The following is a 20,246-nucleotide window of genomic DNA, read 5'->3' on the forward strand; positions in this document are numbered from 1 at the left end:
TATAGTTTAATAGAAATATTGTATTTAATTTTTATATCAATTTACTTTCTTAATTTTTTTGCCTAGAACTAATAAATAGTATAGTAACATAGGAAGAGATAGAGATGGAGAGAGAGACAGCATGTGCATAAGTGTGAAAGTCTGTGTGTTTAAGGGAAGAAAAATTGCATGTTTCTCCATGTGTATGAGAGAGATCATAACTGGAAGTGTTTATTAGAGAAGAAAAAGGCGTGATTATGTGTGAGAGAGAGTGAATTGTGTATATGTATGCATGAAAGTATGCACGTAGGTATGAACATGTGTGTGTGTAAGAACGTATTTGTGTATGTGTAAATTTGTATGAGTCTATTAAAAAAAAAAGAAGTTCGAGTGAATGTTATTATATTAATTTAGAACTCGGCAAATCAAGAGAATCTTTACATTTGAAATTATGTATACAAATTAAGTTGTGCTTAATATATTTAGATATAGGAAAAGTCTGTTATCATAATCCTAAGCACTTAATCCACTAGTCTTAAATATTTAGTGGGATTATCAAGCACCTCTAATATGATTGCATTACAAGATTATATAGTCCCCCATACGTCAACGAGGACATTTAAATTTTCTTCGCGGCTAAAGATATATTTGGTCCTTTGTATACAAGTACTCACCCTGCGAATGTCCTTCATGTTGGATAAGGCAGAGAGTTTCTGTACATTTGAATGCCGGGGTGTTAACCATTGGGGCTGATCTAATGGTTAGGAAGAGCTACTTAAAATTAAATGGGATTTTCAGTGCCATTTTTTTAGTAGCAATTCAGTGTCACTTTTATATTTATGTCAAATGTCATATTTATTTAACTTGTCATGTGTTGTTCATTTAAGTTTTTTCTATCATCACATGACAAGTGGAATTGATACTGAATTTGATACCGAATAGTGGTACAGAAAATTCCAACTGCCTTAAAACTCTCCCATGCACCAAGTTGAGGGTCAAACTCCACTCAGCAACATCTCACGTGTATAGTGCTTCTTGTTTTTAAAAAGTCTAGAGATTTCAATGGTGCACTTGTCGGATCTGATAGTTCTCCCTCCAACACTTATACAAGCCTCAATAGTTGATATTGTCAAAAAAAAGAAAAAAAAATGCCGCGTTGTTCCCATCACAGAAGTCAAAATGTGCTAGTATTAGTCTTTTATGAATGAGAGAGAGAGAGAGAGAAAAGAGTAAGCTTAAATTATGTTTCTGCAAATTTGGGCACCGAAGTGGTATCAAGCCCAATGATCTCATAAATAATCCCCTAATCCCCAATAATTTCATAAATAATCCCCTAATCCCCAATAATTTCATAAATGATCCAACAAATACCACTAATTATAGACTAAATAATGACGATGATTATATTTCAGACAAAGACTTTAATACAAATCCAGTACCCATGCCATTAGATACTTTAATAATGGAGTAGAATTTGACGATTCTGATTAGCACTATCCATCTCCATAAAATGGAAGAATGTCCATATGTGATTCAATGTTATTCCTTATTAAAGAATATGCATATCAGTTGCAACAATTAGATAAAAGGATTTCTTATTATCAAGAAGAATGGCTTCATGTCACTCTGTATAATTATAATCCAGTTACCTGCCATGATAGATACAAGATCTTAAGAGATGCAGAACATAAAAAATACTTAATAACTAATAGATATGCAGAACTCAATAAAGAATTTACTGCTCATTATAGAGAAGGTCATTAAATTCACCATGAATTCTTACTAAAGAATGACATACTGTCTAGAATGTCAAAAATTTATTAATCAAGACCTAGCAGCAAAAGCTAAAATAAATAAAGTAAGAAAACTTATTGTTAAATACTCCTCTGAAGAAATAGTATTAGAAGCATTAAACATATTATTAGATATTGAAAAAAGAAATTCAGAAAAGACTATTTCAAATCGAAATTTACATTTAGTAAGAACTCATTCATGAATATGGATAATTACAAAATAAAAGAACCTGGAAATTTAAAATAGAAAAAGACCTATTTGAAATACAAAAAACAATGTTATACATATACAAAGATCTAAAGAAAGAAATTCAAATAATTAAAGAAAAACTAGAAAAAATTACTGAAAAAGAAATAAGACCACTATTGAATATTTAACAGAACATATTGCTAAAATAAAATGAGTGAGTCTGAAGATAATTTTACTTGCCTTTCAGATTCCGAGAAAGAAAATATAAGTAATAAACTTAATAATTTGATGATAAATATAAAACCAGATATGAAACCAGAAATAAACCCAAATATAAATGATATACCTTCCACCAGTAGACCCGCATCCTCGTATGCTAGACATAAACCTGGTTCAGGAAACTCTTTCATTTCAACACTAATGAATGTAACAAAGCAAAAAGGCTATTTAGATAATGAAGGCTATACACTTTTAGATAGGACCACACCTGAAGCTATATTTCCTTTCGGAACATTTTTAGATTTAGACCGTGTAAAAAATACTGAAGAAGCGATAGATAAATGGGAAATCGGATTAAGATTAGCTGTTTCCATAAATAAATTATCATATGAAGAGTCAAAAGGATTTTTGGAAAGATCACTAGTAAATAGTGTCTTTCGATATTTGAAGACATTACCAGAAGAAACTAAATCAATAATATTTGGAGAAGAACAAGATATAAATAATATGATAACTAGAGCACTTGAATTAATTCGCCTCGAATTTGTTGGTGAAGGAAGTTATTTTAAAGATGTTAATTCAGTCCAAAAATATACTGATGCATTACTTAAATTAACACTCTGTGATATGTGTGAGATAGATAAATATATCTGTGTATTTCAAGATTATTATTATAGAATAGATTCAAAGAAAAGAGAAACATATTTAGAAATGTTTTTCTCAAAAATACCTGACCCATGGGGTAAGAAATTAAGAGAAGAATATAATCTTAGAATTAAAGATACTCTAGGAAAAAGAATATTCCATACACTAGACAAATTAAGTAGTGTGAAGAATCAATACTCTTTAGAAAGACACGTAATTTAAAATATCAACTGAGACTATGTTGTAATAATAATATGCCTACACAAATAGGATGTGATACTCCATATTATTATCATAAGATGAAAAACAAATATAAAAAGCGAAAATATTTTAAAAGAAAATATATGAAAAGAAGAAAAGCTAAATACTACAAAAGTAGAGAAAAATTTCCAAAGAAGAAAAATATGTATAGGAGAAATAAAAGAAAAAGAAATATAACAGATTGTCAATGTTATTTTTGTAAAGAAAAATGACACTTAGCAAATCAGTATCCTAAAAAATTTAATAAAAAGAGATTTGAAGTAGATGATGATATTGAAGACTTGATTAATAATAATGAATTAATAGAAATAAATAGATTTGCAGAAATAGATGAAGTTTCTTCCGATGAAAGTATATTTATCTGTACCGATACACAATACGAAATAAGTAGCGAAGATGAGTGAAATAGAAGAAGAGAAAAATAATACTTCTGAAATAATAGATATTCATTCAAAAAAATCAGGTGAATATAGTCAAGAAGCACTTATAGATAGAAAAATATTAACAAAAATTCAAAAGTAATTTTTCAATAAATTCTTATAGCGGATTTAATGTACCTGCATTAGAAAAAATAAAATTTTATCTAAGAAGACACCATATGTTCTATGGAATAAATCTTAAAGAAAAAGCATTAGAATTTAGCCTTACTACCAATAAAATAATGATTCTATTAATATCTAAAAAAGATACTTACAGCAAATTAGAAAAAATATCAGAAAAATAAGAGAATCAATAGGATGGATTCATATAGGTTCTATCCAAATGATTATTAGATCTACATTTAGAGAAGGACTAAATACACCTATAGATCTTGCTATAGTTGATAACCGAATAAAAAATAGAGAAGAAACAACTCTTGGTATCCTTAGAGGAAATCTTAAATATCAAAAGCTAATTTTTAATATATATCCAAAATTTTCTTATAATATACAAGATAAAGATTTTGATAAAACACTTTCCTTAATACAAGATTTCAAAAGAAAAGATTTCTTTTTTAATGGAAATAGACCATATTCTATTACATATATGATTTCTTATGCTTTATCAAATACCCATCATACTGAACATTTTTCAAATACTGACTTTATTGATCTCCCTAAATTATTTTCTGAAGTAGGAAAAATATATTCTCCAAAAATTACTAATATAGAATTAGATGAAGAATTTAATTTAGACATAAGTCAAAAATCTCTATTTTTTTTTTGTCGTAATAGCACATGTCTAGCCTACTCCTACCGGGGGGAAGGGGGGAATCTACTCTGTGGGGAGGCCCAACTGAGTCCGGAGAACCTGACGGGGACTGAACCACCATCAGACCAGACGGGTGCACCACACACCCGTATGGATTTAGGACAAACCTCATATTGAGACACATTGATAGGAGAGACAAGATTTGAACCCTTGACCTCCCATCCCATAATTATTGTAGTGGCCAAACCACTATTAGATAAGCCAAATACTTTGTTACCCAGATTATCCTATGCAAGAAATATGGTTAGAAGTAATTCTTATCGTTGACCAAATATGAATACTAATAAAAAAATAACGACAAATTATAGAATGGAAACTAGATATTGGAATGGAAAAAATATGACAAATTGCAATATTTTAATAGATACAGGAGTTAATGGAAATTATATATCTCATAGATTAATTGAACACTTACCCATTTTTCAATTAGAAAACCCTTATCAATACACAAATTTTAGTGGAGAAACTCATGAAATAAAGGAGACTGTGGAAACAGAAATTGAATTAACTGGAAATCAAATTCCTATTCGACTTTTAGTTGAAAATGAAGGATTGAATGATACCCTTGAAATAATGTTAGGAACAAGCTTTTTAGATTCAGTATCCCCTTATAATATAACTACCAGTGGAATAGTTATCACTTATAATGATAAAAAGATATATGTTGAAAGAAATGACAAGTCAATGTAGTATTTATATTCCTATAGGAATAACCTATAAAGATTATAATACTGAATATTTTGCAACATATATTGATAGTGGATCAGGAACATGTTTATGTAAACCTACATGTTTTCCACCACAATATCATGAAATATTACTTGACCGAACAAGAATTGATATTTCTAATAATCCTATTACTTTAAATTCTGGAATAGCTAAATCTCAAATATTACTTGGTTCATTCCTTGTTAAATGTCCTCCATTTTACTTCTATGATACCGGATATACTCTTAGGAAATAATTTTCTTCAATTATTTTAAGGTTTTATTTGATACTATACAATCTCAAATACATTTTAAAACACCTTGTGGCCATTGGATAGTAGTTTCCCGACTTAAAAATCCTTATGCCCGTAAAATTCCTATAACTTTTCATACTCGTACAGGTTAGCGTGGTGATGTTGGATATTCAGAAAAATCAAAAATATCAAAAGGAAATTCCATGTTAAAATTTGAAAGACAATTACATTTAAAACAACTTCAATTTAAAAACATATCTACTACCTTAGAAGATATAAAAGAAAAATTACGATTGAGTTATACAGAAAATCCTCTTAAATTTTGGGATAAAAACCAAGATTATGCTGAAATAAAACTTAAAGATGAAAATAAAATAATCAGAGATAAACCCATGAGGTATAATCCTACTGATCAAGATGAATTCAAAAAACAAATTAAAGAATTATTAGAAATTCCTTTAATAAGAGAAAGTAATTCCCCCCATTCTTCACTTGCATTCATGGTAAGAGACCATGCTCAAATAGTAAGAAATAAATATAGAATGGTTGTTAATTATAAACAATTAAATAGTGAAACAATATTTGATGGATGCTTTTTACCACATAAATAAACCCTTATAAATATAAGTAAAAGAAAGAAAATATATTCTAAATTTGATTGTAAAAGTGGATTTTGGCAAATAAAAATGCATCCTGATAGCATTAAATACACAGCATTTAGTACTCCTTAAGGACAATATGAATGGCTAGTCATGCTGTTTGGATTTAAAAATGCCCCTTAAATACATCAAAAAAAAATGGATAATATCTTTAAAGATTATCCTTTCTTATATGTATATGTTGATGACATATTAATAGCTTCAGATTCGATGGAAGAACATTTAGAACATTTAAATATATTCTCTGATTTATGTTTAAAATATGGAATTGGATTATTAGAAAAGAAAGCAAAAATAGGACTAAAAGAAATTGAATTTTTAGGATTAGAAATAAATGGTGAAGGAATAAAAATGCAACCGCATATTTTGGAAAAAATACAAGCATTTCCTGATAAATTAGAAGATAAAAAACAATTGCAAAGATTTTTAGGAATATTAAATTATGCATCTGATTTTATTTGTAACTTAGCAGATAAAAGAAAGGAATTGCAAAAATTACTAAAGAAGAATAATAAATATGAATTTTCTGAAAATCATATAGCACTAGTAAAGAAAATAAAAGAGCAATGTAAAAATTTACCATTTTTAGCTTTACTATCTGATGAAGATAATCTTATATTAGAAACCGATGCTTCTGAAGAAGTTTGGAGTGCAATTTTAAAAACAAAAAATAATCCATTATGTAGATATGCATCTGGAATGTTTTCAGATACAGAAAAAAGATATCATATAAATGAAAAAGAATTACTCGCAGTAATTAGAGGATATCATAAATTTTATAACTTTTTATTACCTAAAAAATTTAAGTTACGAACAAATAATTCTCAAGTGAGAGCATTTATTAAAAATAATATTAAACCTCTGCCTCAAAATAAAAGATTAATTAGATGGCAAATGGCATAATCTGAATTTATGATTGAAATTAAATTAATAAAATCTGATGAGAATTGTCTTGCAGATCTTCTTACTAGAGATGGAAGACCAAATGAATAAGCGAACTATCGTCTTGGATAAAGTCTCAGAATTATCTGAGAAAATTTCTCAATTACAGACGTCATTCAATGACGTAATGGATATCGTAAATTACCAAGACATAAACAAAGAAGTTTCTAGACTTCTTATCAAGCATGCCGAAAAAAGGGCAAAATACAGTCAGCCTTTACGATAAGGTTGAAGAATTATTATATGACCTATTCAAAATGGATGAAATAGAAAATCTTCCCCCTTCACTGAGAAAAGAAGATTGTCAACAGACTGAGAGATCTGGATTAAATTCTCTTGATGATAGAATATCCTTGAGACCGGATGTTAACCGGAAACAGACATTTCAAAGGATACCCGTATTAAATAATATAATTAATGAGCACCCGCTCATCTCTGAATACAATTCTCTCATGAGAGAATTATATGCCTTACAAAATACAGAGACATATGTAGACACCAAATTTTTGGTGTTTTATTATTTATTTTTTTACTATTCGTTTTTCATTTGTTCTATTTTTATTTGTCACAATTGGTTTTATTTACTTTTACTTTTAGTTATTTTAGCCATTTTAGCGTAGAGTTTCTCAAAGGAAAAAGAAAAGTGTTAAAAAATATGTTTTAGTTGTTTTGGATTTAGTTTCATTATTTAAAATGAAAAGGAAAAAATGAAAAATTGAAAATTGAAAAAAGAAAAAAAAAGAGAAAAACGATGAAAATGGAAAATGAAAAAAATTGGATTTGCATTTTGTTGTTTCTGATGTTAATTAAATTGTTTTTGTTTTTAATCTTTATTATTTTCAATTTTGTTATTTAAGTTTTAAAAAAAAAAAAAAAAAAAATAGTACGCAACTTGCAAGCTGCGTTTTCGCAGCTTGCAAGGAAGGGCTTCGGGCAGCCCTTAGCTGCAAATATAGGAGAGATGGCTGGGGTTTTAGGGTTGGAGATGCTGGTATAAATAGAAAAGGCAAGACAGCCGCAAAAAGGAGGAGGGGGGATGGCGGAAAGAAAAGCTGAACAAAGAGGCTAGACGAAACAGAGGGAGCATACGGTTGGGGTTGGAGGAAGAACTGGAAACAACTGAAAGGGAGAGCCGAGAGCAAGAGGAGGAGAAACAACAGAGAGCTGTGCAAAAGGTTAGAGCTTTGAAGAAAGGAAAACCAGGGAGTTTTCGGGGGTTAAGGACTGAGAGGCTGAGCAAAAGAAACCGAGAGCTGGACGGAATTAGAGAGGACAGCCGAGAGCAAAAGGAAAAACACCAGGCAAGAGTGGAGGGTTGGAGAGCAAAAATGACGGCCGCAATCTGGAAAGGAAAATACTGGAGCGAGAGAGTTTGGAGAGGAAGTTGACGGCTAAAACTAGAGAGAGTTTTGAGAGGAAGGGAAGGTCCGGGAAAAACTGAAAGCAAAAGAAAAAACACAGTAGAAAGGAGGGAGCTGGGGCTGAGGTAAAGAAACTAAGCTTGACGGCGAGAAGGAGAATAAAGACTCCATTTTTTTCAATCAAGCTTCGTACAAGAGAGGAAGCCGAGAGGAAGAAAGTCACTGAGAACCTCAAGCTTTTCTGGATCAGGTCCTCTCTCTTTTCCTTTCGGTCATCGATTTATCATTTCAGTTCTTTGTGTTTCTTTCAAGTCCACCGTTTCTGTTTACGGTTTCTTTTAGTCATGATTTTTTAAGTCTGGTTCACTTTCATTTGTGTCTTATTGATACATGAATATAGGGTTTTGTTTTGTTGGGATTCGTTTTGTGAAGATGATATGCTACGGAAATGGCAGGCATTAGCGATAAATTGCAGAAAAGTTTTCAACTTTGATTTTTCAGCATGAATAGATTTAGGGTCAGGGTTTTTGCTTAGACTATGAACCAGAGATGTTGTGATGAAAAGAACCCAGAAACCTGTGAATGAACCTGGAGTTACAAATTTATTCTTTTCTTCTCTCTTTGTTTTAGTTCTCGTTTGTGTTCTATGTTTTGAAAACTGGGTTTCGATGGTAAGCTCACAAAGATTGGAAATGGTTTGAATGATGTCTCAGTTGCAAAGTATTTTTTTCCAGAATTGCAAAGTTTCAAGATTGCCATCCTTAGTTTTTGTCATTTTTGTTTTCTTCACCCGGATGCTTTCTGCCGAGTCTGCTAAGGTTAGACAAACCAGGTTTGATCAGTGATGAATGGTGATTTCAGTGTTTGTTTGAAGAGTGAAATGTTCTGTGATGAATACTTTAATTGGCCAGTGCAAGTAGATGATAAAGCTCCTCGGCTGCACTTTTTCTTTCTTATTTTTCTTGGACGAAGTTCTTTCCGTGGGAATCCTTGGAGTTTGAATGACCATACATGGATTTATGTGATGCTTAGTTTAAAAGGTCTTGATCAAACTTTGTGTATTTGGAATGTGAAGTCCGAGTTTGGAAGTAAAAAAATGCAGCAGGCCTGCACTTTCGGTTGCTGAAATTTCCAAAGTTTCGGCAGGCTGCTGAAAATGTCTTATTGTTGCAGAATTGCTTTACAAGCTTTATATGAAGATTGCTTGAGCCATCCAATTTGCTGGTTGATCTTATGTTGGAAAGAGGTGTTGAGTTTGCATTTTTTGGGGGCTGAAATATTCGAAGCATGTTCCAATCCTTTGCTGGAAAAATGAATGACCGAATTGCCGAATTTTTCTTGTATATTTTCCAGAATTTTTTGCATGATCATTTCCTAAGTCTTCAGTTTGTTTTGATGGTGGTGATTATATGTTTTGCTTAGCCTGAAGTTGCAGGTTTGGTTTTGAAAATGTGTAACCCAAGTTGGGATTAAGAAATAGGCATTTGTAAACATAGAGCTGCAGCAGGTTTCCTTTTGTTTTTTTTCCAGATTGCAGAAAGCTCATTTTTTCTTCCTAAGTTGTACACTTTGCATGAAAAATCTTCCAAGAAACTCTTTGTTTTAGCTATGTTTAGTTGGAAATGGTTGAAAGCTCTGCATGAATCTTGTTTTTGCCGAAAATTCCTTGGAGTTGCAAAGACTCCCGAATGAGTTGCAGCAAAATTGTTTGGCCGAAAAGTTGCAGCAGCAACATCGACTAGCAACTTGCAGAAAATCTTAGTTTCCTCATGGGCCTTGCATGAAAGTTTTTCCAGATTGTGCATAACCTTCCTCTAAGTTGTTGCATTCAAGTTGAGTCATTGAATTCGGTGGTTTGCTTTGTACAAATGCATCTAGGCTAAATGAAAGATTGCTGAAAGAATGATTGCTGGAAAATTGCAGAACATGAGTTTCGTAGGTTTGCATGGGATTGCATGAAAAATAATTGTCAGATTTAGCACCTTGACCCCTCAAGTTTTCCCCTATGCCACTATGACCCAACCAATTGAATAACTTCATCAATTTGGTCCTTGGCAATTTTAATTTTACAATTTCATTGCTTGTTTGTTTTAATTAATCACTATGCTTTGTTTCAATTGCACTTAATTCATGATTTTAGGGGCTTTATGACCAAGTGAGCTTGTGTTTGCCTATTTCCTTTAATTTTCCCAAATAAATTGGTACCTTGACCATTTCTTTTATTTTGGAGGAGAAATAAGTGATTTCACTCCATTTAAGGCATCAACTCAAGGGAGGTACACCCTAATCCCTCCTTTGCACTTCATTTGGCCCTATGTGCTCCTACGTGTTATGTGAAATTGCATGCCTACTCCGCTTTCCTTACCTCCTTGCGTGCATTTACTTGCTTTTACTTTTATTTAAGTTTTATGGGGTATGTGAACACCTCTTGGCTTGTAATAGATAGGGCTCAGAGAGCCTTTGGTCCATTTCCCCTTCCCCTTGGTTGCTTTTATTTAAGTTTTATGGGGTATGTGTACACCTCTTGGCTTGTAATAGATAGGGCTCAGAGAGCCTTTGGTCCATTTCCCCTTCCCCTTGGTTGCTTTTATTTAAGTTTTATGGGGTATGTGTACACCTCTTGGCTTGTAATAGCTAGGGCTCGTAGAGCATCTGGTCCATTTCCCCTTCCCCTTGGTTGCTTGCTTTTGTTGTTACATGTTAAATTGCTTTGGTAGGCTCTTGCATCTAGTCGAGCATGCTAAGTGCTACGTGCTACGTGTTTACAAGCGTTTTGGCATGTCTACTTGCTTTCATAACCATGAATGAATAGAATGGATGAATGTACGTCACCACACTAGTCCAACGCTAGTTGTGGCTCAGTATTTCATTAGGAATTCATAGAAAGGGCTAGTCCAACGCTAGACCCAATAGGATTTTTCCTTTGTTTTTCATTAATGCATTATTTGCCTGTTCACTACATATCATGCATTTTTTCTTAGTTTTATCATCTGGTATGCTCCTCGATTCCCCTTTCCCCTCACTTTAGGTTTTGCATCCCATACTAGCTATAGGGTTCATTTTGCTTGAGTGTCCCCTCTTGATAAGGGAAACGAGCGAGTGTGGCTACTCGATAGCCTTAGCACGCTAGTTTCGCCTTCTAATCAAAGGGAAAATCAAGTCACGATTTAGGTCTCCCCGTACCCACTATGCATGAATTCCCTAGGCTCATGCATTCTCAATCCACTCTATCATTATACTTTCACTTTTGTCTCATTTGCACACATGCACCCTTTTATCACTTTCACTTGCACACGAACGCTTTTATCTTCACTCGCACACGAGTACTTTCATCTACATTTGCACACCTTCACTCTTATCTTATTACTTTTATCATTTTTTCACTTCACATAAACTCACACTTTCACATGGCATGCATTCCACTCATTTTTCACGTCATTTAGGTTTAGGTGTGACCTCTCCAAAAGGATCATTATTGGGCTTCACAATTAATGTGATTGGCACCACTCAACCTTTGAAGAGAAATTTCCCCCAATCCCCCTAGGTCTAGGGTTTTGCATTCATATAGACATATCCAATATGCGATACATACCATGGGTAGAAAAATTAGGAAAAATTGGTTTAAGTCACGCAACTAGCCTTGGCTAGGTCGAAGGGGTGCCTTGGATTTTTATCCTTGCCTTCCCCTTTGTCAAACGTGACCCCCGAACCTTTTTCTTTGGCTTACGTGGACTAGGAGTCGTTTTAAAAAGGGTTTTACTACTTTGTCTTTAAAAAACACTTTTTTGGGTGACTTGGTACACCCCAAATCTATACCAAGTGGCGACTCCGTTTTTCATATTTAAAAACCCTTTTTAAAATTTCATTTGGCCAAATCGTCGCTTTCCAAAGTCTCATGGCCTTTTTACTTTTCATTTTGCACACGTTCACACCACACACCACACATCACCAACACACAGTTCACAATTCATTCGAAAAGTGGGGCGCGACAACATATTATATGGATTTCATGAGGATCTATCCTCGAATAAATTGTGTGCAGGGATATGATTGCAATTTCATTCAAAAATGGTATAATTTTGGAGTAATTAATGCAATCTATATGACTACTCCAACATTTGCTGAAATTTCCAAACTCCCTCGGTGGATTCAAGAAGGAATAGGCACATCTACCAAAATAATCCTACTTATGGTCCCAAGGACATTTTAATGCTCAAAATTATTGCAGGTGGACCAGATTTTGAAGACTCAAATAGATATGATGCTTTTTCTCATATCAAAGTCATGAAATATGATGACTGGGAGATAAAAGTCTACCCTCAACTGAAGGATTATGAATATTTTTCAGAAGAAATAATACATTATCGAAGAGCTCTTGGAATGAGAATTGTTTTGCAAAATCTAGAAAATACACCCAAGCAAGGATTTCGTACATACGGAGGAAATGGAGCATTTTCTTCTATAATGACTACATATGCGGGAAAGACTCCAGAAGTAGCAATAAATTATTTGAATTGGAAAATATGCTTACTGGAAAACAGCAGAATAAAATCTAGCAACAAAACTACCAAAACTTTTTGTAGGATGAGGAAGCATAAAAATAACATGTGTTCAGCTTGTACTAAAAAAGAAAATAAGCACATGGCATCAAGCAGTCAAAGCATGGAATAAGACGTAAGCACTTCATCACACTCCCGGAATCCAAAATATGCTATTCAAGTCCGCAGAATTGAAGTAAGAACGAGTCTGTGAAAAAATCAATTCAAATCCGACATTGAAGTCTGCCAAACTCCTATATAAATAGGCAGACGCCATATGAAGAAGGCAATGAAAGTTGGAGTGAAACTTGGGCAAGGAAAGAGAAATTAGAGTTGGGAAGAATTGAGGGAATCTACCCACCGTTGTCTTAAAATTTCCTCTCTTGTGTAGTCAATAAAGAGAGAGAGAGAGAGAGAGTAGTGTGCTAGGCTATTATCTTGTGCTAATCTTTCTTCATTAATAAAAGAAGCAAGTTTCTTCACAACGTTCCATATTTACATCTGAGTACGCTTAGAGTTAGGAAACGAAACTAAGTTGTGCTGCAAAACTCTGAAGCGGCTCTTAAAGGAAGTCACCCCAATGGTTGAGGCTGCAATGCCCAAGTAAGAAGTCCTCGGGGAGGTAGCCGGAGTTTTGTCGATCAAAAATCAGATCTAAGGTATGGAAGCGTGTTGGACCCGTTTCTTTTGTTAACAAGAAATTATTAGTCCTGATATAGCTTGCATACTATTCTCTTGCAAAAAATTTTATGGAAAATATTTCAAATTTGTTTAGTACTTTATCAATACATATTATACATCATGAATACAATTTAGACATAAAAATATCTTTTGAATCAAGAACAATAAATATAGATATTATGTTAGCCAACCCAAGCTTAAATTATGTTTCCGCAAATTTGAGCACCGAAATGATTACTGTTCTTGATTCAAAAGATATTTTTATTTCTAAATTGTATTCAGGATGTATAATATTTATTGATAAAGTACTAAACAAATTTGAAATATTTTTCATAAAATTTTTTGCAAGAGAATAGAATGCAAGCTATATCACGACTAACAATTTCTTGTTAACAAAAGAAATGGGTCCAACACGCTTCCATACCTTAGATCTGATTTTTGACCGACAAAACTCCAGCTACCTCCCTGAGGACTTCTTACTTGGGCATTGCAGCCTCCAACCACTGGGGTGACTTCCTTTAAGGGCTGCTTCAGAGTTTTGCAGCACAGCTTAGTTTCTTTTTCTACCTCTAAGCGTACTCAGATGTAAATATGAAAAGTTGTGAAGAAACTTGCTTCTTTTATTAATGAAAAAAGATTAGTACAAGATAATATCCTAGCGCACTACTCTCTCTCTCTCTCTCTCTATTGACTACACATGAGAGGAAATTTTAAGACAACGGTGGGTAGATTCCCTCAATTCTTCCCAACTCTAATTTTTCTTTCCTTGCCCAACTTTCATTGCCTTCTTCATATGGCGTCTGCCTATTTATATAGGAGTTTGGCTGGAAAACCAAACCAAATATCATATCAACTTTCTCTTGCTCTACTTCTGAAGATACTTGTAGTTTCTTAAAAGTCTGGAATTAGGTGTAGGAAATATCACACCATACTTTTTTTTTTTGGGTTCATCGATATGTGAAACTTTAGGATTTCACAAATGGTACATCATGTCTTCCATTTTGTATCAAACAGGCCTTCACACAATTTTCCTTTTCACATGACAGTTGTTATTTCAGGACAAATACTTACTGCAATAAGATTGATTCATCGCTTCGTATTCAGGCTATTCTTCTAATTAGTTCATCTTGATTTACACTTCAAAATCATTTAAATATCAGTAACCCCAACTATATATCAATTTAAGAGTTTTTCTTTACTTTGAAGAAAAATATTATTTTTGTACCATCGATTTGAAAGTGGCAGTCAAAGCTATTTAACAACGAAATCAAGAAATCTCGTCCTACGTAGTTAATCCAAGTAATTGGGATCTGGAGAACGTTAATATGTACAACTAACTTTAATAGATTGATGACGATTTGTGGATCTATTCGATTGAACTAATGAACCTATTCCGACTATTTCCATCTTATTAGTTTTAAGGGTAAATTACGTCAGAGGTCATTAAACTTTTTAAAAATTTCATTTTAACCACTCAACTATTTTGTGCCTAATAACCCATTAAACTTTCTAAAATTTTCATTTTACCCACTAAATTAATTTTGTGTACCAAATAGCTCACTAAACTTTTCAAAAAGTCTTATTTTACCTACTCAATTATTTTTTTTTGTACCATAGCCACTATGTATATTCCTTCACCTCGATCATTCTATTAAATTCTACCATTAAAAAGGATGAAAGTTTGCATGTGTTTCTTGTTTAAATGGACGTTTTCATCATTTTGCACCCAAATCCATCTGTCCCTATCAATTAAACTATTCTATCACTTTAAAAAAATCATAAATTCAAAATACAATCTTGATCCTCCCAAAAATGGAATTTTGCCCCATCCAAAAATAAAATTTGTGAGTTTTTCCGAAGCTATTGAATATTCTAATCGATTTGGACAAATAAATTTTAGGATGTGAAATGACAAAATTGTCCATTCAAACCAAAATTACATGGCAAACTGCATCTATCTTAACGATAGAAGATAACAAAATGGTTAAATTGAATCACTTTAAAGAGGTTGGTGAGTTATTTGGTACAAAACAATTGTTTTGAGTGAATAATATAAGACTTTTGAAAAGTTTAGTGTGTTATTTGGAAAAACAAACAACCGCTATGCAACTTTGAAAAAGTTTAGTAGGTTATTTGGTACAAAAAAAAATAGGTCACTGAGTAAAATGAAATTTTTAAAAAGTTTAGTTTTTTTTCCAGAAATGTTAACAATTTAAAAAGTTTAGTTAACTAAGTAAAATGAGATTTTTAAAAAGTTTAGTGACATCTAATTTACTTTACGCTAGTTCTAAATATTATGAGAAACACTTGGTTTACCCCGTCTAAAAGCATGCCCTTTCAGTTATAGTTCAAAACAAAGAAAAGCTCGCTGAAAAAAAAAAGATCTATTCTGTAGTAGGAATTGTCAATGGTTGCTAAGTGTTTTCATTTCTTTAATTCCGTAACAAAATCAGGGAGAGACGCACTTCCAACCCTGCATATATTAAAAAAAAAAAATGGTGACAACTCTGCTCATTATTCCACTCATGGACCTTGAAGAAAATGTAATGAAACAAACAATCCAACTTTTGGATAAATTCCATTATCTTTCAAATATAAACCAGTACAAGCTTTCAAGATGACAGAGTCATACATTATTCACTGGATAGATAAATTATACGTACTTCCTTGATGTACTTACATAAAATGGAAATTATTGGAAATGAAAACGTGAACATGCTGATCATTTTTTATGCTTCAAGCCTTTCTGAACATCACCCTGAAAGGCTCATCACTAAGAGCCAGACGCTTGGTTTTATCCTGATCAATAAAGATGCCAACATCTTTGCATATCACTTTGCAGGTGTTGCAAACCGTGGGACAAAAAACAAGCTTATAATCCCTATCACTGTACTTTTCAATCTTAAACCAGTTGTCTATTGTTTCACGTCCCGGGTTCCCTTCAACTCCATTGGTCAATATAAAGTACTGTCCAATTTCTTGGTCAAAATCAAGCTTCCACACATTTGATTGGATGCAAATTGTAAATGCTTCAGCGAACTTGATGTTTAAATCGGTGGAAACACGAACCACACCTTTTTTCGGGTTCACCGGTGTAAATGTTACTGGACGGCCTGGTTCGACTTCCGAGCGCTCCTGAACAACTCCAAGAGGGCAAGATTCGTTCCCAGTGCTGCGGCCGAAAGTCACACCGCCACCAAAGCCACGCATCACAGGCAAAATGTAGTACTCGACACCAGCTCGGATTTCCTTCCCGTCAATGTCAAGCACTGGATCAGGCGTTTCAGCAGCGAAAGAAAGGAAAGAGTTGAAGAGAAGAAATGAAAGAAAGAGAAGTGATTTCTTCATTGTGAGCTGCACGTATTTATATATGAAATCTATGAAGTATTCAGTGCAATTGTGCTGACAATATAATTTGGATCTTGAGCTATGTTACTTGCTTTATATAGCTGAATCCTGAGGTGATGATAAGTGCAATTGACTTCCGAGCTTAATTTCCAGACACGGCAGCTTGGTGGCTTTTGATTCCAATAAAAGATTTTCTTGGATAAGTGTGGAACAATTGAATTGGTGGTCAACTATTACGTATTTTTAGTACTATTCAATTGCTCATTGTTCACCTAGGGTATCCGTACTTTGAAGTTGAAAATTGAAATGTTTTCCCACTCTTTCCCTCCTTGTTGCCTCTGAGTTGTTCGGGGAATAGTGCATGTATCAGTTTGTAATATTATTGTTACCAAGAGCAAGAAATTCAAAACAATATATTATTAGGCGAAGATATACATTTTTATGTTTGGTATCATGTTGGAAATACTGTTCTGTTCTTTAAGATATCTTCAAAGCATGGGTCCTTGTGATTATTTCGGGAAAATATGCTAAACTTACACTTTAGCAAGATCTATTTTCCCATTAAAAATTTTTAGAACTATTCATTAATTAGTGGAACACAATAGTCTAGCTCTATTCCAATGTGGTCTACTATTGATCGATATACATGTATATACGCACATACATATAAAATTAATTAAGGAACATCTGCTCTAATAATTTCGTGCCATCTATCCAAATGACTATAAATGTTTTAAAAAAAAAAGTAGGTATACAACATATAAAAAATTCTCCCACCTTTCTTTATCTAAAATTGAGGTGTCCTAACCATCCAATTGCTATTCCATCCATGTTATTCATTGAACTTGCGCTGAACTTTTTTATATCAACAATGTATACATTGACAAATGTAAATACATACTACAAAATTGGTTTAAAAACACTTAAACGTGTCTAGAAATTTTTTTTATACCAACAAATTTAAATACAGACAAAATTGGTGAAAAAAAACACACTTACGTGTGTACAGACAGAAAATTCTGCAGCCCAACAAGATGAATTCCGTAAGGGTCAACTGTTATTGGGATTCAGATGTGGAATTAAATATTTACATCTTGGGCTGCCCACGTAAAGCTTTAGAAGATTCAAAAGAAAGAGAACAATTGTGCAACTTCATTGTGATTTTAGCAGCATTAGTTTATGTTAACACGTACGTGGAGCCAAAGTTGACCAATTATCGGTCCCATCTCCTAAGCTCTATTTTATTTATTTATTTATTTACTGACCACTTTTTATTTTTAGTTGATATGAATATTGCATTCACGATTATGAATAATTCTAAAGAATTTTAATTGAAAATATAGCAAGCTAAACATTTCTGTAACAAATATAGGGATCTCTACTACGAAGGTAATTTATCTTAAAAGAAAAAAAAATAAAATCTACCTTAAAGAAAAGTAATTCCAACATGACACCAAGCATAAAAAAATGTATTTATGAGCCTATTAGGCTAATATATCATTGTGATTTTCTCGCTCTTGCTAAAAATATCACAAATGCATGCGTGGACTAACAAGAAGGCGGCTTTCATCAATTGTTTACTAAATTTGTTTGTACTTTCATAACTATTAGTATTGTGTATAAATAGCATATACTTCTTTACATAGCTACCATAATGTACACATTTATTGCTATAGTCATATTGGTTATACGTATTTAACTTATAATTTTAACATTTTCAATCACAATTTTCGACATATTCAAATCTTTAATCAGAATCAAGAACTAGAAGATTTCAAGAATAAATCTTCTTCGTGTAAAACATTTTCCAGAAATTTTCATCATAAAACATATCATATCAATCAATTGGCCACTGATAGTTTGAACAGTGAGAAATCTCTGAAAAAGCATTTGCGCTAGCTAGTGTAGAAAACATCAAAATTTCCTTTTTTTTTAATTTAATACAACAATGTCTGAGAAAAATTTGGTGATTATGGATGGTTAATGGAAAATATCAACTAATTATCCAAGAATGGGAAGACTGTTTTGCTGCCAGTGGCATGGAAATTAAATGATAAATTTCATTTTCTATAAATGATAAAATAAAGCTCTAACTTTCTTATTAGGCCAACACAAACTTGAAATAAATTAACTGCTTGTCCTGCATCTATTTTTGTTCATTTCCTTTTCTTGAAGCACATGAAGTAGAAGGCCTAGTCTAAGTGAGAAGCCAGAAAAAGAACAAGTTGAGTAATGAGCAATTGAATAATAGGGACGATCAGTAATGGTTGACCACCAGTTATTCAAGAAAAGCTAGCCACCAAGCTTCCGTGTTTTGAAAGCTAGGGAGTTTATTGCACTTATCATCCCTCAAATTAGCTATATATAGCTATATAGCTCAAGATCCATATCATATTCTTGGGAGTTTATTGTACTTTTCGCTATACCCAAGAACAACCAGAAGGAATATTTACCTCTCAAAAACTACGGGTCCGTTTGGATTCCTTGTTTTTGCTTCTATTTTTGAAAAACTGTTTTTCACATTCCAAATGCTATAGTAAATGTGTATTTCAAAAACAATTCCAAAAACACTCTGAATGAATCCAGATCACCGACAAAAAGTCTTTCTTCTTACATATATTCTAGATCAGCTTCAATATTAAGCATCAATTCCGTTGCTTAGTATTTTTAGGAAAAATGGCTAATCTCTCATCCCTTAACATTTATTCATTTGTGTCGATTTGGTGCCTGACTTTTAATTTTGGCCTATTTAATACCCGAACTTGATATGCGAGACCAATTAAGGTCCTCTGTGGCGGCACCACCACTTGCAACCCATCTGACGCAATTTGTAAATGTGTATTTCAAAAATAATTCCAAAAACACTCTGAATGAATCCAGATCACCGACAAAAAGTCTTTCTTCTTACATATATTCTAGATCAGCTTCAATATTAAGCATCAATTCCGTTGCTTAGTATTTTTAGGAAAAATGGCTAATCTCATCCCTTAACATTTATTCATTTGTGTCGATTTGGTGCCTGACTTTTAATTTTGGCCTATTTAATACCCGAACTTGATATGCGAGACCAATTAAGGTCCTCTGTGGCGGCACCACCACTTGCAACCCATCTGACGCAATTTAGGACCAACTATACAGGGGCATATTTGAAAAGTTACTTAAGGGGCTACAACAAAATGAAGTAAAATGTGTTTCTACAAGGGAAAAACATCAGGAAATACCAAAACTTGCATATTTTTCCCAATTTGAGAGCTAGGGTTTATATGAAAAAAGGAGATTTGCCTAAATTCCCAACATCATCTGCAAAATCATTCCATTGGAAGGCACTCGAGGAGGAATTGGGGCAAAGCAACTTCAAGCTCGACTAGTGGTAGCTTTTCAAAGAATGTGGTCTCAAATCCTTCGGAATCAGCAACAG

General features: G+C 32.9%; 1 protein-coding gene and 1 long non-coding RNA gene across 2 annotated transcripts; one reads left to right on the forward strand and one right to left on the reverse strand.

The window, feature by feature from the left end:
* The first annotated feature begins 7,937 nt into the window (after positions 1-7,937).
* On the forward strand, positions 7,938-11,814 carry LOC113711921 (uncharacterized). Its single transcript, XR_011822190.1, has 2 exons — positions 7,938-8,511; positions 9,435-11,814. It is a non-coding gene; the product is annotated as an uncharacterized lncRNA (long non-coding RNA).
* A 4,222-nt stretch (positions 11,815-16,036) lies between these two features.
* Positions 16,037-16,872, reverse strand: LOC113713061 (miraculin-like). Its single transcript, XM_027236771.2, has one exon. The coding sequence runs from the start codon at positions 16,826-16,828 to the stop codon at positions 16,217-16,219; it is 612 nt and encodes a 203-aa protein (XP_027092572.1). The 5' UTR covers positions 16,829-16,872; the 3' UTR covers positions 16,037-16,216.
* Positions 16,873-20,246: the final 3,374 nt, after the last annotated feature.

This window comes from Coffea arabica, chromosome 10e (genome assembly GCF_036785885.1).
Source record: "Coffea arabica cultivar ET-39 chromosome 10e, Coffea Arabica ET-39 HiFi, whole genome shotgun sequence".
NCBI classification, from domain to species: Eukaryota; Viridiplantae; Streptophyta; class Magnoliopsida; order Gentianales; family Rubiaceae; genus Coffea; species Coffea arabica.